The sequence below is a fragment of the Balaenoptera borealis genome, assembly GCF_965194805.1.
Source record: "Balaenoptera borealis genome assembly, chromosome: 14".
Lineage (NCBI taxonomy): Eukaryota > Metazoa > Chordata > Mammalia > Artiodactyla > Balaenopteridae > Balaenoptera > Balaenoptera borealis.
In genome coordinates, this window is record NC_138875.1 from 56,855,386 (window position 1) to 56,878,110 (window position 22,725).

Consider the following 22,725-nt stretch of genomic DNA (forward strand, 5'->3'; position numbering starts at 1 on the left):
GGCTCAGTAAGCTTGCTGAAACTGGGGGAAGCCGTACTGCTGAAGGGTTAGGAGCTTGGGCTCTGCAACCAGCTTTTCCAGGTTTGGGTTTCCACTGGACCACTAAATAGGGACATCCATGGGCTCATTAATTAAATTCTCTGTGCCTCAGTTTCCTTGTCTGTTTCCTACCCCCATAAAGTTATACATGGATTAAATGAGGTAATGACCACGAGCACACAGGAAGTGCTCAATAAAGGTCTGTTTTATGGGAGTTCTGCACTCGGCACACAGGTGCTCCCTCATGGTGGATGATGTTGGCTTTCCAAGAAGACTCTCATGCCTTGCTTTCAATTTCTTTGATAATGGAGGGGCAGAAATAATTGAAATATATTAAGCAAAAACTTAAATTTCTAATATACTGCCTACGCCCATCAATTTTAAGTGAGACTGACCCATCAGGAAATACTCTACATTCTCTGTCCTGGGGACTCATCTCTATTCTGTAGGACCGAGGGGGGAGCCTGCTTCCTTGGGCCACCTGAAGCTGGCCTGGCTTCCCAGTGATCGAATTTCACATGACTCCTTTTTGTTCATAAAGCAGAAATCTTAAGGAAAAAGAAAACTCCATGGGAGATATTTTTGTATTTGGAGAAGCTATTTTTCTTTAGAAACCTTGACCCAAGACCTATGCATTCCACATGTATGAAGATGGTTAAGGCCAACAGCCAGGGGTCAGGGAGGTGCTGGGCTGCGCGAAGTGTCTGCTCTGTGCAGCGCTTAGTCACTGTGGTGAGGAGAGGCTGGAAAAGAAGAACTAATTAATTCCAACACCAATTTTGCTTTCACTCACTGTGTGTGACCTGGAATGAGTCACGTCACCTCTTTGATTCAATTTTTCCATCTGTAAAATGGGGATGATAATAGATGTATAATGAATAGAGATAATGTGTGTGAATATAGCTTGTGAACTTCAAAGCACCATTAAAAATCTGAGAATAAATGTTACAGATCTGTCTCCTCGTGGCTACTTTTAAAGTATGGCGAGCTATAAATATCTTGGGATTAAAAAGCAGTGGTGTTTTAACTAACATCCTTCTAGTCATTAAAGTAGATATTCTAGTATAAAGATATAAAAGCAAAGGGAATATATATATGTAACCCTATAGAAAAAAAATAGAAAAATCTCATATATATGAAAATTATAAATATAAATAAAATATATTATTATATATTTTCTATTTATAATATATGTAATTTATAATGTATAATATAATGTATATTATATATATTTTATATATATATATAAAAGGTTTCCCATAGGGAACCTTCAAGTGGCATCATTCAAGGTAATTCCTTCTGTCTGAATGTCTCAAACTCTTTGCTAATTGCTTTTTTTTTTTTTTTTGGTCGGGGGGAGGTTATCCTATTCTCCGCTTGGTTAATAGAATTTCTATTCTATTCTGAATAGACAAGGTACCCCTACTTTTACACTTCCTCAGCTTTCCCCTAAGCTCCAAATGCTGCATTTTACAGAATCCAAGATACCAACGCAAACTCCTCAATACATTTTTGTACCACTAAGAAAGAAACACCACCAATTAAGCTCTGACACTCCATAGATTAAATGATACATTCCAGTATCAAAGATGCTAAAATGTGAAAAATATGGAGCTCGGGAATCTATCAAACAGCTTTTTAAAGAATATGTGCAAAAATCAGAACACGAATGGATGTATTCTGGGATAGCAATTATAGAACTTAATGTTTGTATTCCTTAGTGACCAGATTAATAACAGTTAGCATTCATCTATGTCACGCTTTGGCCAAAAACATAAGTTTACACAATTGTCTCATGATCCTTACAACCGCCTTGAAGGATAGGAAGAGTAAATATTATCATCTCAGTTTATCAAATAAAGAAACTGAAGTCCAGAGAGGTTAGTAGCTAGGTCAGAGTGACACCGTGCCCAAGCTGGGAGGGGTTTGCCATACACAGTCCGGGGATTTTTTTTCTTCGTATTTAGATCTTGGTTGTTTTAGGAGTAACAATTGTCATTTTATGATAATCTAAAGAACACAGAGTTCAGATAAGAAAACAACTTCTGAGAGTTTTAAAGTCTGTCTGGAGGAAAAAAAAAAATTCATAAACAAAGAATTACATGCCTTGAAATTAAAATAAGACATACTATTGCAGACATGGGAAGGCTTACTTTGAAAAGGCCCTTCCAATGCACACGGGGTTTGGCGGAGCTGCTGTCATAGAGTATAACTCAATATAGATAGAATCAGACATTCTGTGCCAGGGATGGTCTGGGAGCCGAGGGCTGGGAGATGAAGCCATGTGTGAGTGACTCCTTGAGAGCAGATTATCTCAGGATGGGAAGTTGGATGGTGAGGTTTGGAGTAATGAAAATGCGTGAGATTTGGGGAAATCTGAGAGCCACAAAAGGAATGCAGACACTTAGAAAGCCGGGACAGCCGAAATGGAGCATGTGTCCTGGAATATACCAGGGGAGGCCGGGGTAATTCTGTGAGCAGTTCTGGGCTGCAGAGATTTGGGAAGAAAACGCATAAACCTAAGGCAGAGGTGAGATTTAGAGCCAGTTTCTATTTCATCAGGAGCCAAAGAAGCTGGGAGAAATAACTTAGGCATTTGGTTCATTAGGTAGAAATAAAGACAATATAGCAAGGGAGAGCTGTGATTAAAATCGTGGGTATCAATGCTAGGCTTGTATTTGCAAGGCTACCCATTAGCAGCTGTTGATTTCTTCAACAATTGAGCATTTCAATTGAAGCAACCAGGTAAGTGAGGACACTTGGCTATAGCTGAAGGGGGTCAACCTATTTGGCCTTTCCCGAGCTTGATAAGGAAGGGTAAATAGGAGGAGGCAAACCTGTACTTAGGAAAGGAAAGCTGGGGTTCTGAGATAATTACAGAATAAGCTGACATTTATAGAGTAATCTCAAGGGCTGGAAGTGATACCAATGTGACTTTATTTTAATCCCTCTAGCAGTCCTATGAAATAGACGCTCCTGTTTCCATTTTACTGCGGCAAAACTGAACTCAAAAAGCTGGACTGACTTGCCCAAGCTCATCATAACGAGTAGGAGTCTGCATTTATCTGATACCAAAGCCTTTGAGGATATCACGCTGCCTCTGATATGTTGATTGAGGGTGTGAACAAATTAACTTTAAAAAAAAATGGAGTGCGTGCTCCCATGCTCTGTACTTTTTAAAAATAAAATGTCACTATTGAAATAAGCACACCCAGTAGCTTGTCCCTAATTGGCTAGCACGGATAAAGAGGGTTTAAAATAATAAATATGGAAAATAATTGTGAGATAAAGCAGCGCTTGCTGTCTCACCATCGCGTGGTGCCCTTAACAACTGTTGTTCTCAATTTTTGCTTAAACGTACATGGACAGTTTGTGAGGAATCAGAAGACCTGCATGACTGCCACACTTTCAAGGGTGCTGTGAGGGCCTCCAAGCACTCCGGTGGGTTTTCAGCATTTGTAAGAAGGCTTTGCCCTGGATGTCAAGGTCCTGCCTGGCACTCTGTACAGAAATGGCTGTAATGCATCGGCCTTCTAAGCACTTTTAGTGAGCTCTCAGATTCCCTACTCACTCGCCTCCTTTGCATCTTCTTTGCAGCTGGGAGAACTGCTTTTCTGCTCCACACAGCTTTCAACTTGACAAATGCGACTTGGCATAAATGTCCCTGTAGCCTTTTTAGCTTGCTCTTTTCAGAGCAAAAGCAGAAAAAAAAAAAAAAAAAAAAAAAAGAGCAAGAATAGGAAAATTACAATTACACGATGTGTAGATCCCAAGGACCGATTTCCCTGGCAACCACCCTTTCTAACTCCCCTTGAATCCTGAAGCTGGTGTAAAAGTTAATTTGCTTCAGATTGCTTAAAAATTACCTATCAAGGACAAAAGTAAATACCTACCTCTTTTTAAATAGGGCTAATAACCCTTTGCCACATCTTTCTCCAAATAACAGTTTAAAATACCCTTGAATAGAACTTTGTAAACAATGCTATTTGATGGTGATTCACTCACTGCTACCCTATGGAATTATTCTCACCCACGTACATTTACAGGTATCTACAGGGTACCTTGCACCGTAGCAGGTGCCAGGGCGATACACCAAAGACATTTCACAAAACACACAGTCTGGTCTCAAAGGGGTTTACAAGTTTTAAGTGGATCAGGCAAATCTGGGGGGATGGATGAAGGGAAAGAGTAAAAATAGCTTTAAAGCGAATCAAGCTAAGCTGAGTATTAAATTTCAGTACCTCCGAATTACCTACTGGCTTTGTAGTTTGTTCTTATGAATCCCCTTCTTGGTGCTAAAACTGCTCCTTTGGAGTTGAACGTATCTGTGCAAAGCACATTGCCATTGGGAAATGGCACTGCAGGAGAGATGTGGAAGGGCAAGGTCTGTGACCCCTCAAAGGAGGGGAAGGATCCGTGGGCCTTTGGGGGCTGGCAGAAAATATTGCTCAGGTGATGCTCATGTCAAAGGGGGCACAATCTATTGGGAAGATACCCTTGTGATACCAGAACAAGAAATAGTAACTACGGTACTATATTCCAGTATAATATGAGGAGAGGGGAGGAAAACGCATTTTATTCATTGTCTACCCTGTATTTTGATTGTAGTGAACATCTGTGCCTTTTGCTACCCGGCTCTATTTCTGATTCTTGTTGTCACATCCCCACGATTTTGCTTTGGGGAAACCTTGCTCCCCCCAACTTGAGGTCTCCGTATGTTTCAGGAGTAGCAGAGGACTTGGCTTATCACGTTCCCCAGCTCTATGGTTTGTCTCATGGCCGAGCATGTGATCTCAGGCTGTTCTATCAGCAAGCATCTCTGGACCTTTGCTTGGAAGCTGGGACAAAGATCGTTCCTCTCCTTCAGTATATCTATAGGGAAGCAATTAGCTTTAGGACCTGCTGGCAGCCATTTTATATTCCCTGCTGCACAAACATTATCTCATGTAATACACAACCCCAGCGTTGTTAGTCATTCCACTGAAAAGATGAGAGAATTGAAACTTATGCTTTAAATTACATCCTCGAAAATGTATAGCTAGTAAACCGTAGTCAGAATTGAAAGCCACATTTGTCTCAGTCAGATTTCTATGCTCTTTTCATCATATCATCATATCATTCTGTCTGTAAGCTTCAAAACTTAGTAATTTTCCATTAAACATAAAACTCAAGCATTAAGTTGCTGGGAGATACAACACTATAACATTTTGAAACCTGTAACAAGTAGTGAGGGTTAGCTGCTTGGAAGAACCAAAAGACTTTAAAAAGTAATGCCCACAGAACACCTGTCACCCAGCAGTTATAGCTGGCTACAAGGTTTAGTGAAATATGAGCAAGAATAGATATTCTAATAGATAGCAAGATAAAAACACCAGAGGTTTAGGTCTATGGTAAATATATGTATTTCCACTGACTATACAGAAGATAAGCTAATTTAGAGTCCTTAGTTTTTAAAGCAACTGTTCATTTCTAACATGTCTTTCTGACATATTGGAGGCATGTCTGTTGGCTTGCCATGGCTAGCTGAGCCATCATATTTTTCCATTATTTTTGCAGTCACTAGTCATGTAGGTTTCTGTACTATAATTCCATGACTTGAATCCCCTGAGGCAAACTAGACTCCTGTGTCTGGTGTTCAGAAGCAGCGATGTGGATAGAAGGTTAGTGAGCTTCCTCCTGGGGTCAATAGAAGCCCAGGTGTAGAGATACCATTCATCAAAAGTAAACTTCAGTGTTGGCTAAAATTTTATGAATCTCCCAGCTAAGATGTATGGAGACCCCAGTCCTTGTCAAATGCTTATGAGCATGGATCTTTCTCCTTAGAACGTAAAGTCTGATAATCTTATTAGGAACAACTGTTAAAGCTCGTTTAGAGTCTAAAAAATATCAAGGCCATCATCTCCAGTATTAATAGTTAATTTCCAAATTATGAATTTTGTAATGAATTTCAGCAAATATTTTCCTTTAGTTTATCATTAATTTGGGGATATTAAGTTTCTCAAATGATGCTATAAATTATTATACTTGTGAATCATTCACTTAGGTATTTGGCATCTATTAAAAAAAACTCAACAGATTTAAGAAGAGACCCAAGTAAAAATTTCCTGCTTTTCATCGCTATCATATGATTACTACTGCATCTTGGTGATGTTTGGACTTTTTATTCCAAGTTACATTTACAACACCTGAAAGTGTATTGCATTCAAATGGACCAAAATAGAATCTTTCCTTCCTGAATACCACACTCTAATACAACCATACCATCATCTTTCAAATTACGTGAATCTAGAAAGAACTGAATAATATTTTGAGTGTCCTTTGCACATGTTTAACACAAAATTCCACGTTAATAATCCTTGTATGGGGAAACTGTCTCTTGAGGATTTGTACTTTAAGCCTATATTTCAACCCACTTCCTCTAGGCAGCATGATATCTAGAACTAACAGGGGTTGTCACTAAAGCCTGGGCACAGATGAGTGATACACCCAACAGCTACCTGAACCAGGATTTCCAAACTAGCTCAAGCTCCAGTGAGAGGGAATGTCCCACCTGGAGTATTCATTGTAGGATTTGAGGTAAGTTTTCTTAGACCAAACTTTATGACGGTATTCTTTTCCTTTGCTTAGTGGTTAGGCTGGAGGTAAAAGTACAATACCATTTCTTTTGTGATGTTTTCAAAATACTGTAAAAGTACTCATTCACTTATCCAATACATATTTGTTATTCAATGTATATTATTGTGAAATAGATGCGGCTTTAGCCACAGGGGACACGGCAATGTATAAACAGAAAAAAAATTTGCCTTCATGGGGAAGGAGGAAAAGGACACTCATAAGATAAATAAAATGTACGTTACATGGCGAATGTGCTATGGAGAAAAAGAAAGCCGGGGAGGGTGACCAGAGAGTACGTGTGGAGGAGGGAGCCTGGCGGGATGTGCAGTGTTGAAGGGTGTGCACAGACCTGGAAGGTCCCATTGAGAAAGAGACCTCCGGGTAAAGATCGGCATGGTGGGGGGTGAGGGATTAGCCCTGAGATCTGTAGGGTGAGCGCTCGAGGCTGAAAGAAGGGTGAGAAGGTCCTGAGGGGAGGCCACGTGGGAGGCAGAGGAGACTGTAGGTGAGTGCAGCTGTGTGTGACGGTGGGTGTGATGGCAGTCAGGTGTGGGGTGCAGATCATGTGGGCTTTGCAGGCCATGGTGATGACCGTGGCTTTGACTCAGGGTGAGATGGGCATAGATCGGAGGTTTTGATGAGAGATGTGACACTTTCTGGCTTAAAAGGATCACTTCCGGTGCTGGTTGAGAATGGCTAGAAGGGGGTAAGGGTAGGATCAGAGGGACAGTGTGGGGGGCTTATGCAGTGATCCGGACTAGAGTGGAGGTGAGCGATGCTGATGGTGGAGGAGGAGATGGGGAGAAGATAGGGACAGCGGGTTTCTTAACGATGATCGGGACATGGGTATTGCAGGTAAGAGAGGAGTCATGAAAGACTCCAAGGCTTTTGGCCTCATTAGTGGGATGGAGTGAATTCCCATTAGCTGAGATGAGGAGGCCCAAGGGAGGTGCAGAGATGGGGGAAAAAGCTTAGGAGTTCAGTTAGGGACGTATTCAATTTGAGATGCCCACGAGACATCTCAGTAGAGAGACTGAATGGGGATGTGGGTATCCAAGCCTGGGAGTTCAGGTAATGTGGCTGGAAAAACAAACGTGGGCAGTCCCATGGTATTTAAAACTCTGAGAACAATGAGGTGATCTAAGAAATGTAAAAGAGAGAAGTGGCCCAAGAGACGTGCCCATTGGGCACCGATCCAACCACAGGAGCTGGGGAACTGGGCAGGAACAAGCAAGGCTGTCTGAGAAGGGTCACCGAGGTGTGGTCCTCAAGGCTGAGTGTGGAGGGTTTGTTGAGGAGGAAGCAGTAATGAACTGTCATGGTGATTTTTCCCTGGTCTTAATCCCACTGGGGCACGAAATCAGCAAGGTTCATTTTAGCCCCGAGTCCTGAGCTGCATTATCCGAAGGGTTCTGTGTTCGTTAATCAGCTTTATCTTCCCAGCAAGCTGCAAGCTTCTTGAGTCCAAGGCTTTTGTTTTCTTCTTTCTCTCTCTCTCTAAAGCAGGAGCTTTTGAACAGTCTTTTAACTATGTTTCACAGTAAGAAATACATCTTACTTTGGAAACGGGTACATGCACATACACCACTGAAAGCAAGAACTACTTAACCTCTCTGCACGCCACGCACTCTCTCTTCTATTTTCTTCTATTGTATTCTACTTAATTAAAAATAATGTTGTTTGTGACCCGCTGGACTGATTTCACTAACCACTAATTGGTTGCGGCCATTGGTTTGAAAAACATTGTTTTTTGGAGCATCCAGTACCGAGCGCTGCCACGCTCATTATTCATCAGAGAGACAATGTGATTCATCTTCGTTTCTCCCAAAGCACCTTCGATAAAGTAGATGCTTAAGACGTGCTTGCTTGTTGGATGAATAGCTATGAGACCCTAAAGTAATAATCCTTGAATTGAGTACTCCGGCTCTTAGTTACCTTTATGTTTACTGATTGTGTTTTTGTAGAAGAATATTTCTAAATGGCTCTCTATCTTCAGAATAAGGACAGACAGGAGTGTCTTTCTGAATGGGCCCCTGTGTAGCCGAGAGTCAGGGAATGCACTGGCCAGGGTTGGAGATGTCCTCCCAGAAGGAGTCAGTCCATCAGCTGGGTTGGTACCACATGTGCAAAAGCAAGAGCAGGCAGCCTGATACTTGAATGTATTTGAATGTTGTTTTTCTAAAAATTGACATATACTTGACTTACAATAGTATATTAGTTTCAGGTGTACAACATAGTGATTCAGTAGTTTTATAGATTATACTCCATATAAAGTTATTATAAAATATTGGCTATATTCCCTGAGCTGTACATTACACCCTTGTAACTTATTTTATACCTAGTTGTTTGAACCTCTAAATGTAACACCTGAAATCACAAAACTCCTAGAAGAAAGCATAGGCAGTACACTCTGACATCGTCTTAGCAATAATTTTTTTGGATCTGTTTCCTCAGGCAAAGGAAACCAAAAAAATAAGCAAATGGGACCTAATCAAACTTAAAAGTTTTGCACAGTGAAGGAAACCATTAACAAAATGAAAAGGCATTTGCATGTTATTAATAAATAAATTAAAAGGCTTTCATTCACCTTAGAACAACCCTGTCTTTTTATTCTAATTTATATGGTACTTGATGTCAATGTGAAACCTCTGTCATTTAAGAACAAGAGAGAAAAACCCATTAAATATCTATGACCAAAATAGACGGATTGGGACAAAAAATCATTGGAATAACATGTTTTAGAATCTTGAGGTGTCCAAGTATAGAAATGATATATCATTCAACCTAGACGTTTCATTAAAGGAATCTTTAAAATAAGCACCTGGCACATAGTAAGCTCTCAATAAATGTTAGGTAATGTCTAAACCCTTCTCCACACAGCACACCTACAAACGTGGCACAGAAGAAAATGGAATGTTTTGCCACTATGCAATTCTTACCCAGGTAGTTTTTCATGTACGGGGAAGGATCATAGTGAAATGAATGTAGTATAGAGTTTGGAATCAGGTAAATCCGGGTTCAGATCTGACTCTACGACTTACCAGGTGTGATTTTGGCCCAGTGACCTTAATCTCTTTTAACCTCAGTGTTCTCAAACATCAAATAAGGACAGGAACACATACTCAGGGCCTTACTGTAAGGATAAAGATGATATGAACTTACATATAAGTATTATATATATATATATATATATATATATGTGTATATATATATATATATGTATATATAAAATGTCTATTAAACAAAAGCTTGTTTTTGGAATTCAGAAAGTATTTTTGTGTAGAAATCATGTTGTAAGTGATGATTAAGTTCCCACGGGGAGCCAACCCCCTACAGCCTATTTGATTCATAATAGAGCTGAACCGTGGTGGACTGTGGAATAGTTCAAGGCTCTCTGAGCCTGGGGGTGGGAGGGGCTTGGAGTGGGAAGTTCCATGCACTTGGGGGAATCTTCAGTGGCTTGTGAGTAAGGGACAGTGGATCAGTCAGCGTTCTGAGAGCAGAACAGAATGAACAGAGATTTCTTTGAAGGAATTGGCACATGGTTTTGGTTTTGGGGGATGGCAAGTATGAAATCTGGTGGGCAGGCTGGTAGGCTGGAAACTCAGGCCAGAGCTGATGCTGCCGTCTGCAGGCAGAGCTGCTTCTTCTCCTGGAAGAAGCGCTTTGCTCTTAGGCCTTTCATCTGATTGGACGAGGCCCACCCACATTATCAGGGGTCAGCTCCGTTCCTTAGTCAACTGATTGTAGATTTTAGTCGACACAATTCCTTCCCAGGGATGCCTAGATTAGTGTTTAAGTAAATAACTGGGTCCTCTAGCCTAACCAGGTGGGACGCCCAGAACCAACCATCACAAGTGGCGGCTTCCGGGGCGGTGGGCGCGAGACTCCAGGTGCAGACAGGACCCCCCAGCGTTGGGTGATAGGCAGGCTCTCTTCAGTCATGAGCTGTATGTGCTCTGTTCATTCTCTAGGAGTAAGTTTGGGTCAAAACCTACATGTAAATACCAGCTCCCTAACCGGCCGCTCAGGAGCCCCACAAAGGCTGTCCAAGCAGAGGGAACCTCTGCTGTTTGGACTTCAGACCCAGCACCTAGCAGAGCACCCGCCGGGCTCGTGAATTTAATTGACAAGCTTTTAAGGGCAAGAGAGTCATTTGTGAGATTTTTGTTTCTTGTTGACAAATGAAGAGGAAAATCTACACATCACACCACATGAAACACACAGGATTCTCAGAGACCTATCTTTTGTTTAAGCCCTTCTACATTCTAAAAGACCAAGAATTCCATAATGACCTGCCTTCATGGAACAAATATAGAGCTCACCTAAAAAAATAAAGAACTGCTCTGACAACCTGCCCATACTACTAATGTAACACTATCACAATATTTTAAAACCACTTGTTGACAAATCCGTCTCACGCACCCATCTGTAAGCAACTTGAGAGGCAGGATGACGTCATTCCTCTGGCTGAGATTATGTCTTATTCCTGCCTGCATTTCCAGTTCCAAGCAGGTTATCAAATAAGCTTAAAAAATAAAATAAAATGAGATAAAAGTGCTCATGAAATCGTTTATTACATCACCTGAGTTACACCTGATGTTTGGATCAGTTGGGATGTAAGTGTGGGAACCTTCAGTCCTGGATTTTCCTCTATGAATAGCAGGGAAGAAGTCTGCCGTGTGATATGCAGAGGTAGGGAGTGCCCTGTGCATGCAGGAGCTGGTGGCGGGGTGCAGTATCATGGTGGTGGCTTTGGGGAATTGGATGCATAGCCAGCATCCAGGAGAGAGTCGTTGGTGGCCTCTAGGGAGCTGCAATTGGGTGTTTGTGTGGAGGCCTGCCAATGAAGAAACCTGAGTATATCACTCGGTTTGTCAAATTCAATTCCTTCTCTTCAGATGAACATCTATTTACATCATGCTTTGATAAATGCCATCATTTACAAATGAAGAAACTGACACCCTGAATGTAAATTACAGTTTATACGGCTAATAAGTGGCAGAATTGGGCTAGAATTCAGATCTCTTCTCTCTAGGACCCGTGTGCTTTCAGCTTCGTCATACTGCAACTACTTATCCTCTGAACTCAACAAAATGAGAAAATGATTCATCTTCATGACTTCTTTTCACAATTTGCAAAACTGTTTTGATCTCCTCTATGAATATGCAGGGAACAAAAATGGAGGGTGGCTCCTATGTGTAGATGGGAAAAACCACAACAAAACGCAGTCTTTGGGAACTTATAATTTTTGTAAAGCTTATACCAACACTTGTTTCACTCAAAGGAATCTGTGCAAACGAGATATAGCAAACAGAGACATGAAAGTGACATTGGCTTATAAAAATAAGTATGTGTCACGTCTTGCATTGTATCATGAACCTAGACCGTGCCAACTTTTTATGATAAAAACTGTCATGAGGTAGGAATCTTATTCAAGATAATGAATGATTATCTTTGTAGAAGAGTCTTTGCTAATGGCATGCTCCATGATTCCTTCTATCCCCCAATATTGACTGGAATTCTGGAATATTCTGTCTTTAGAATTCTCTCTCTCACACATACATGGACACATACCCACATTTCATATTCAACGATGATGTTTTTCCAGTACAGAAGTTGTGAACTCCTACAAACAGTAACAACACAGATGTATTTCATTTGAGAAAGGCATTTTTTGGGTCTTTTTTCCCCTTTCTTTACCTTTTCGGTAATGAGTCAAACTGACCTGATTTGGGTTCTTCAGCTATTCAAGCTTCCTCCTAGTAATAAGGCTGGCCTGCTGTAATTCATATACACCTCACTGCTGCTGGATGAGGGGGCACTTAACCTCCCACTCAAGTTTGCAATTGTTTGTGCAGAGGAAAAAATTTTGAATTAATAGAAAAGTGTTAAATTAAGCTCCACTTATGATATCCCATCTGGCAAAAAGTAATTATTTTCTTTTTTCTTGAGACAGAGTTGGACAACATCCAGAAAACAAAACAAACTCTTTTGTGTCAGAATGTCCGCAGGGAATTTTTTTTTTTTTTTTTTTTAAGGAGGACATAGTTCTTAAATCAGAAAAAAAAATTAAGTGCTTCCTAGCTTCTAGACAAACTAGTCAAATGTTCCGATATCACTGTAAGAAGTCCCAAACAGAAAATACTTTTGGGGGTGGGTAGGACACTATGGGGTAGGATGAGACAGGAAAGGGGAGGATTTCTTCTCTTCTTCTGTCCAAAGTGCTTCTACATGTAAAATTTGACCTGATTTCAGTTGTAATGAATATATGGGACACAGAGGCAACAGACACTCAGAAGTGGTTTTCCCTATCTGGTGTTTTAGGGATGGCTTTCTGAACAAGAATCACATAAGTAACAATTGATTTTTCTGTCCAATTTTGTAGGAGACATAATTTTCTTGAATTTCCTATGGAGAGGTACATTTATTTGTTTTGATTTACAAAACATCCTTCCTTTGTTCTTATGTTATACAGAAACCAAAAGGAGACATAAAAATTGTATCTGGGAGGCATTTGGGGATCATGAAATAATTAAATCAGAAGTTTCTAGCACATGGATCAGTAAAAGTAGAGGGAAACTAGGGCATCTGACCAGCTTCCCCTTTGAAGCATTAACATAGGCTAGCCCAGGTGGATTCAATTCAGATAAAATTTTAATATCTTTATTAAGGTACTTGAGGATGTAGATTTACAGAAGATAGAGTGATTCATAAAAATTCTATTATTACATTATTTTAATTAATGAAAAATTCACAACTCATTTCTCAGTTGATAACATAAAGAAAGCACTGACTGAAAGACTGAATATATAAAAATAATATCTGCAAGTTATTCAACTGATGAATTGGTTTAAAGATTTAATTACTGGGCGATTTATTTTGGCATCATTTGTAAAAAGCTAACAATGGGATAGTGAATGACGGTTGTCGATATGCATTGCTAAACATCCTAGTTCCTCAATATGTAGAATGTGATCTTCCTGAAGGCAGCGATTTTGTTTTGTTTAGTTCTGTATTCTCAGTATCTGGAAGTGTGCCCGGCATATGGTAGATGAGCATTAAACAATTGCTGAAGGAAGGAACACAGCCATGTAATGAAGCATCTCACAGCTACTAAAAAGAATGGGGTGGATCTATTTACTGACATGGAGAGAAGACCAACACAGTTGACTTTTGAACAATGTGGGTTTGAACTGCGTGGGTCCACTTATATGTGGATTTGTTTTCAATAGTAAATGTTACAGAACTACATGATCCTGATTGGTTGAATCTGAGGATCTAGAACCTTAGATATGGAGGGACCGCCTATAGGAAGAGCTAACTATAAATTATATGCAAATTTTCTTCTTCATGGGGGGTTGGCATCCCAACCCCCGTGTTGTCCAAGGGTCAACTGCATATATAATAAAGTAAAAGGGCCACGTGCTGAATAGTATTTACAGTATAACACTCATACATACACATATATTTTTGTGTTTGAGTACATGCAAGAAATATCAGAAGAGAACACTAAAATGATAATAGTGGTGGTTATCTTTAGGAAGTAGGAGAGGGGAGCCTGGGAAGCAGGGGGCTTTTACTTTTAACTCAGTACCATTCCGTACTGTCTGTATTTTTTCAGAATTAACATGTATCAATTTCATTACAAAATGAATTCTGCGGAAAAATCCCAAACCCACTTTTCTTTAAAAAAACAAAATCTGTGAAAAGTCCACACATTTACAGCCCATATAGGTCTGGCCTTTTAGAATTTGTGTCATCTTCACATGATCTCAGTCTACAGATTCTATTCCATCACTTGCAAAGAAAACCTAAGGAACAGGTTTTAACTGGAAACTGATGAAAGATGGGTAAGAGAATCAGCAATTAGAATCTTTCAAGAGCTATTGTTAAAGATATTTTGCTTTCCTATATTTTCAGCTTGGGTTAGAATTTTGTACTTAAAGTTAAGAAAATGTACATGTAATCATATGCAAAAACCCATATGTTCTGTATAGGTCTGTGTCACTTATTTTCAATGAGATAAAATAGCTTATTAAAGTTGAATTTTCCCATTGGGTTGAGACGATTCAGCTGTTTATCCAGCAGCACTTTGCTTAAAAATAGATGGGATGACATTTGTGGGTGCTTTTAAAAAAATATCCTTTGGAGAAAGAAGCAGAACTCTAATGCCACTTTTACCATTTCCATTATGTAAGAAAGGCAAATTTTATGTTATGAGGACTTCATGTACCTTATTCTCCTTTCTAACAAACATACTATAGCTCTTTTGAAACCAGTCACAATCATTGGACGTCTAAGGGCATCTCACCTGAGTTTTACTTTTTGGTGATTGAAATTCATTTAACGGAAACCTCAAATATGGTTAGAAAGAGTTCCTTCTGATTGCATATGGAGATTTCTCTTTTCACCCTTCTAATGATGTGCTTTCCCCCCATCATTCTTTCATCAGCTATCTATTGAGTGCCTGCTATGTGGCAGGCTCTGTGGTTACAATAATGAATATAAAGATGATTTTGAGTGCATTTTACTTGACTTTATAGACCGATTTAATAATTAAAATTTAATAATTTTTACCAACCTGCCAAAAATAAGAAGTGGTTAATGTTACCTTAAACCTGCTGTCATCTGATTCCATGGAGTCTAGGATAAGAATTAAAATATGTTGAGCTGAAAATATACTGTCACCCCAAATTTCAAACCGAGTAGATATACAGGAGAATTCTAGTCAATTAAAGTATGAAATATTAAAATCAGTGTTCCAGTCTTGGTAGCATTGCTGATGTGACAAAGGATTATGACACCAGGAGGAAATGAAACCAAATGCATCACTTTCCCACCCAGAAAAATATACCTTTGTCAGAATCCTACCGCTCTTATTTATTTAAAAATGTACTTTAGGAGGAAATTGCATTTATTGGGTAATGTGAAAGAGGAAATCAGGTCTGTGTGAGGGCAGGGGTGTATGTCATCACCATACCACATTCTTTTTTTTTTTTTTCAGTTATACATATACATGTATCTATTCTTTTTCAAATTCTTTTCCCAATTAGGTTGTTACAGAATATTGAGCAGAGTTCCCTGTGCTATAGAGTAGGTGCTTGTTGGTTATCCATTTTAAATACAGCAGTGTGTACATGTCAATCCCAAACTCCCTAACTATCCCTTCCCCCCCCACCACCCTTCCCCCCTGGTAACCACAAGTTCTTTCTCTAAGTCTGTGAGGCTGTTTCTGTTTTGTAAATAAGTTCATTTGTATCATTTTTTTTTTAGATTCCACACATGAGCGATATCATACGAGATGTCTCTTTCTCTGCCTGAGTTACTTCACTCAGAATGACAATCTCTAGGTCCATCCATGTTGCTGCAAATGGACCATGCCACATTCTTATCCTCGGTTTTTATGGAAGTTGATCATAAAAGTAATGGGAGAAGATTCTGCATGATCATAAAAGTAATGGGAGAAGGTTCTCTTTCACCCTTTGTCAGGTGTTCCCCTGACCCTGAATGCTGTCACACAGATGGCAGGTGAATGGTGTTTGCCCACTGGGGAGGAAGGGCACTTTCGCCCGCCTGTTATGTGACTTGAGTACCTGGCTTGCTCCACTGCGGGACTGCCACCTGCCCCTGCTCCAAGGTAGCCTGCTGCCCTGAGCCATCGCAGTCGGTGGTCAGGTTAAGCGGGAGAAAGAATTCTCAGGCACCCTTTCATCCATGGCCCCTGGGAATCCACCTCTCAGAGGCAGCCTACCAGATGCATGGTTTCATCACTCTTGTAGTTTCCTTTTCTTAGACTCTGTGAATGCTTTTAATGGTCGGGGTCACCCTCCCCGCCAAGTGCAGGGATTTTGTGTTTTCTCTCGAATAGCAAGGTATAGTTCTGAGCGCCCCGTGGCATTCTGTAAAAATGATAAACGCTAACGATGAACAACGAAGCAGGCTCTCCAGGCTCTGGGGCTGGCTACAGGAGAACTCAGAACGAGGGGAGAAATAAGTCAGTTTCGGACACAAAGGCAAGATCTAGCCTCTCATTAGATCCAACTGTTCCATGTGAAAATGTGTCAGTAAAATAGGGCTGGGATTTTGTGAGGCGAGGCATGCATGAGTGGACTAGTTTTTGCACATTAACATCTGAAAAACATGTGCACATGTTTTCAAGATGTGTTTTCCATCTTCTTCCCAATTTGGGGTGTTATGATGTAACAAGATTTCAAAATCCAAACATGTTATTTTCTTTCTTCTTTCCCTTTTATGTTCAAACTTCTGCTATAATGAATTAGCTCTCCCTCCTCAATAACTTAGAGTGTTTATGTTTTTTCTATAAAAACGAAGCACTTAGACATAGGTGATATTTAAGTATATTCCCTCCTGTGGTCCCTTCAGCTTGATTTGTATGCGATTTTTGACTCTGTGTGAATACATTAATTTAATCAAGCAATGAACAATATTAATTTTATATCTTATACAAATGTATCCTCCTCATAAACAAAACTTTCAAAAATACTAAATTTTTAAAAAACCTTAGACTTGATTTAGAATTTTGTTTTGAGAAAGCAAAATATGCCAGCTTATAAAAGTCATGTGCAGTGATGAATGCAGATACTACACGTTTTGTCCTCTCTCTAGATTACGTGGTAGTTTAGAAAAGAGACAATTTTTGAAAAGACCAGTACATTACTAGTTGATGACATCTAATTTCTTAGTAATTTTAAAATAATGTAGATTGGGATAGAGCCACAAAATTAAAACCATGGAAAGGAGAGAGAGAAGATTGGAACTGTGTCAGAATAACAGCCAACCATTTAAAGCTTCAGTGAGTGGGTAAAAGAACTGAGTTTTCCTGATGTTTTAGCCCAACAAAATTATTCTCCTGCCACAAACACAGGACTTAATTACATAGTAATAAGAGGGAGTAAAACTGTTACTAGCTTACTTGAAGTCAGGAAATATTAAAATGCTAGTTGTTCTTTCTTCAAGGCAATTTTCTTTAAAGCAATTAATCAGTTTTAATCACACCGGTCAGGGTCTTTCAGATGTTAAGAAACAGCCCATTGCTTGGTTTATAAACAAGACTAGAAATTCTCAGCAGTTGTAAAGCACAGAACTGGGCATGGTTGGTACACATATCTGTATCGCCTACAATGGCAGGCATCGTGCCTTTTACAGGCGGAAAGTGTTCAAATTCTACGTTTGATGTATGATGTAGGTATGTATCACCCAATCTGGTAGTGAGCTGCAACTTTTTCCTGTTCACAGTAATGAATAAACTCTTAGAGCTTGTTAACTATGTAATTCAAAGTTTACAAAATACTTCAGGGACTGCCCTGGTGGTCCAGTGGGTAAGACTCCACACTCCCAATGCAGGGGACCTGGGTTCTATCCCTGGTTGGGGAACTAGATCCCACACGCATGCCACAACTAAGAGTCTGCATGCCACAACTAAAGATCCCACATGCCACAATGAAGATCCCGTATGCCCCAACTAAGACCCGGCACAGCCTAAATAAATTAGAAAAAAGGATGTAGAATGAGGATAAAGTAGTTTATAATTTGTTCCTGAGACTTCAACATACTAATTGGGCCTTTTGAGTTGCTTGCTGTGGGCAGAGACTGTAGATATTTAATCACTTGATAATTTATTAGTGATGCATTTAATTACTATAAGATAACTTTTAAAATTGAAGAATAGTTGATTTACAATATTGTGTTAGTTGCAGGTGTATAGCATAGTGATTCAGTATTTTAGCAGATTATACTCCATTATAGGTTATTACAAGATAATGGGTATAATTCCCTGTCCTATGCAGCATATCCTTGTTGCTTATCTATTTTACATATAGCAGTTTGTATCTGTTAATCCCATACCCCTAATTTATCCCTCTCCCCTTTGGTAACTATAAGTTTGTTTTCTTTATCTGTGAGTCAGTTCATATAATTTTATTCCCAATATGAACATGACATGTTTGACTACTGCTCTTACTATCCATTTTTATAAAAAAAAGATAATAGTAGCAACCATTAATGATAGTAGCATGCACTGAACATGACATATTTATCTTTTTTAAGAAAAAAATTGTGAATTTTAGGCAAGTTTTCCTCAATTGTGAAATACAATAGGTAAAAACCCACCTGCGGTTTTATTGCGCTTGAAAATAAATCAGTGTGCATTTAACATGGTATTTTGTTGTTCTCCTTTGATAGACTGCCTCAGTTAAAAAAAAAAAAATCATGTCATAGGAGGGATGGTGAATTAGATCTGGAAGTCCAGAAAACTTGTTCTTAAATTCTAGCTCTGATTTTGAGTTGTTGTTTGAACTATACAATAGATGATAAAGGAATTAATTAATACTTGTTTCATGCAGTTCTGGTGTTATTTCGTTTTATAATTTCCTGCTTTTGAAAGAATAGTGTAGAAGGCCTTACTTTCTCAAGACACTGATATTAGGATTCATGAACTGTATTGTTTTCTTTATTCCACGATAACTCTGCCCACAGGATAAAATTCATGAATCCATCCATCCATCCATCCATCCATCCATCCATTCACATTTATTTTTTGTTCTTGAAGCCCCCTTATACATTTTTGTGTGTGTGCTGTTTCCAGCTTTACTGAGCTATAATTGATATATAACACTGTGTTAATTTAAGGGGTACCACCTATTTACTTTATACACTTATATAGTGTAAAATGATGACCACCATAACTTAACATAGCTAACACCTCACCACATCACTTCAGTGCCATTTTTTCTTTTTTTTACGCTGAGAATGTTTAAGATCTACTCTCTTAGCAACCATTCACATTTATTGAGGGCTTCCTATATGCCATGCACTATGGGAGCAGAAGACACAAGTACTAATAGATTGGTATTTGCCCCCAGGGATCTCAATCTGTGGAGGGAGAGGTAGAATTTGTAGCGGGAGGGGAGCGAGAAGCACTCAGGTGTGGTTGCAATGAAGTGACGACATTGCTGGAAAATACATACTAGATAGTGCAGTTACCATGGAAACTACTTCAAGGAGGTCATACTTGACTTGAGACTTGGATGGTGGTCCAGACTGCCAGCTGGACCCGGGGAGAAAAAAAGGGTATTACACGAGAGGAAACAGCATATGTGGAGGCATGGCCTTGAGAAAGGGCAGTGTGTTCTACAGGAAACACCAAATTACGTACAATACATGGAGAGTTCAAAACAAACTTCACTCCAGACTCAGCCTCTCTGGACGGGACCGCTTTATAGATTAAGCTGAAGGTACTCAATCTCTTGCTAATAGTCTTGACTTGGTTTAAAGCACAACAGGTCTTTTTCAAAACGCCTTTTCTTGGATTGCCTTTTTTCTATGAGTAATAGGGAACTGGGAACAATAGAAAATGGGTCCTTTGGTTTCTGTGGGTCTTTTCTAAGTCCACATTTCTTTTCCCTCCTCAAGGAAATCCCCCAAACCATCCTTTCTTCTGAACTGATCACTCCTTGCCGAGCAGGGCATTCTACCCTCGGCTCGGCACCCTCCCTGCCACATCCCAGCCTCAACCACCACTCACCAGCTCCCGCCTCCACAAGACCTCCCTTCTGGTTCTGCCTAAAATCCCCACCCAGGCAGCACCCTTCCACTTTCTCCTTCTGCCCTTCCTCTAACACACGACACTGCGGTACCTCCAACCACCTGTCGGGCACACATCTAAGGCTCAGAGGGCCTCCCCAATCCCCACCTGCCCCCTCCAGCCCCCCATGCAGCAGCCTTTGTAATATCCCCTTTCTTACACTATCAGCTCATTTGGAGTCATCTTTCGTTTCCTAAAATATCACCGCTGTATTAGTTTCCTGGGGCTGCTGTATCAAATTGTACACATTTAGTGGCTTCAAACAACTCACATTTCTTCCCTTACAGTTCTGGAGGCCAGAAGTCTAAAGTTGGTTTCCTGGGCTGAAACCAAGGTTATCAGCAGCCCTGAGCTCCCTCTGGAAGCTCTAGGGGAGGGTCCATGTCCTTGCCTTGCCCATCTTTCCTCCACTTCAAAACTAGCAGCACAGCATCTTCAAATCTCTCTCTGTTTCCATGGTCACGTGGCCTTCCCCTGCGGTCAAGTCTCCCTCTGCTTCCCTCTTACAAGGACCCTTGTGATTCCATTGAGGGCTCACCCAGATAATCCAGGATCATTTTCCCATCCCAAGATCCTTAGCTCAGTCCCACCTGCAAAGTCACATTTGCCATGAACAGTCACATTCACAATTTTCTAGGATGAGGATGGGCCATATTCAGAGCCATTTTTCCATATACCCCATCCACCAACACTACCAACGTGGAAGGGGACTTACTCTGTGCTGGGCGACAGTTTACGAGGTGGGCACCGTTATTATCTCTGTTTTACAGATGAAGAAACAGGCACAGAAAGGTAAACTGATGTCTCGAGGCCACATAGATAGAGAAACCGAGGTCCATCCACCTTAAAAGTGTGTGCTCCTCACACGATGCTGTACTATTGTCTCTCTTTTGGGACCATGTGTGTCCATGGGTTGGTTTGGATCACAAGGACCCTAAAGACAATCACGGTCAACACAACGTAGATCGTTGTCCAGAAGTTGTAGATGCCCCTTTTCTAGCTGCACTTCTAGAGATTTCTCCCGCAGAGAGCACCGCTAATTAAGCGGTTGGGTGGTAACAGCAGCAATTTGCTTCCCCCTGAAAGGCCACTGGAAGCCCCCTGAGTAGTCTGATGTCATGCTATGACTGATGAATGTTAAGATCTAACTGAGCTCAGGCAAAAGCGCTGTGGAAAGAGTAATCACAGAGCAGGACCGGGAAAGAAATTCATGTTGAAAAGGACAATGGAAATAGAACAGAAACGTGAGGCCCAGCTACTCTCACCATGGAGAGAACAAGAAAGGCAGAAAAAGGCACTGAGGCTGGAGAAGAAAGAATACGGCACAAAGAAAGGTACTTTCAGGTTAACAATAAGGGAAGAATACGCTCGGGGTGCACTAGGGGAGGTCAGAAAGCAAAGGAACAGGCAGGTGGTGAAAAATCAAGGATTTTTCTACCATCCACTATTCATTTTTAAGATTAAAATTTTCTCTCACTCCAGGGCAGCAGTGGGCCACGTGGAGGACAGAAAGAGCTGGCTCCTGGAATCAAACAGACCAGGGGGCCCATTCGTTAATATCAGTGTTACTCATGGCAACTTGAGCCTCAGTCATCTCATTTATAAAATGGGAATAAGCACATGAAGATTAAAGAATTTACATGAATGGCTTTAGCACAATTCTTTGCAGGAATGAGTAACATAAAGAATCATTGCATTTGATTTCTGCAACCTCATCAAAACAAAAGGTAATAAAGTCGTTAAGGAGTCCAAGTTTCTATTCATGCGGTCGGATAGAATTTTCTTTGGGCTTGTTTGTGGCCACGACTGTGAATAAGAGACCAGATATCTACCTTCATGAAACTGAGTGGAATAGGCAACCCCATGTAAAACAGAAGGAGCGTGATAAGGAAACAATGGATGCGATGAGAACTATGGGGAGAGACTGGACACAAACATGGCCAGTCAGAGAGGGCTTCTTGGAGGAAGTGTCATCTCAGCCAAGACTAAAAAGTTCACAAGGCGTAAGTAGGGAAGAGAGGAGTTTGGCGTGAATGGATATGAGAAAGTTAAAAGTACATCAGTGTGGATGAAATGCAGAGTGGACAGAGGGAGTGTTGAGAAATCAGGCTGTGAAGGAAAAAGATCCCCAAGTATGTCATGCCCTGTAAGTCATGGTAAGAAGTCTGGACTTTACCACTGGGAGTATGGAGGAACCATTGAAGGATGTAAAAGCAGAAGATTTACTGATTCTATCTGTATTTCAGAAATGTCATTTGGACGCTAGTATTGGGTTGGCCAAGATGTTCGCTCGTGTTTTTCCATAACATCTTACGGCAAAATCCGAGCAAACTTTTTTGGCCAACCCAATATATAGAATGAACTGGATTAAAGGAAACCTAGAGGCAGGAAGAACACTTAGGAGGAATTAATACTAATCTAGGTGAGAAACTATGGAGGTTCAACAAGGATAGTGGCAGAGGGGC

At 40.3% G+C, this 22,725-nt stretch overlaps 1 protein-coding gene across 22 annotated transcripts in view; it reads right to left on the bottom strand.

Moving 5' to 3' along the window:
• Positions 1 to 22,725, bottom strand: part of DLGAP1 (DLG associated protein 1) — an 856,539-nt gene that overhangs the window by 268,615 nt on the left and 565,199 nt on the right. For 5 of the 22 annotated variants that reach the window (XM_082353520.1, XM_082353521.1, XM_082353526.1 and 2 more), the window contains exon 2: positions 3,611 to 3,724. The exons of the other annotated variants lie outside the window; for them this stretch is intronic. In XM_082353520.1, the coding sequence (XP_082209646.1) occupies positions 3,611 to 3,724 (114 nt within the window). The remainder of the gene's footprint in view (positions 1 to 3,610; positions 3,725 to 22,725) is intronic. 22 annotated transcript variants of the gene reach the window in all.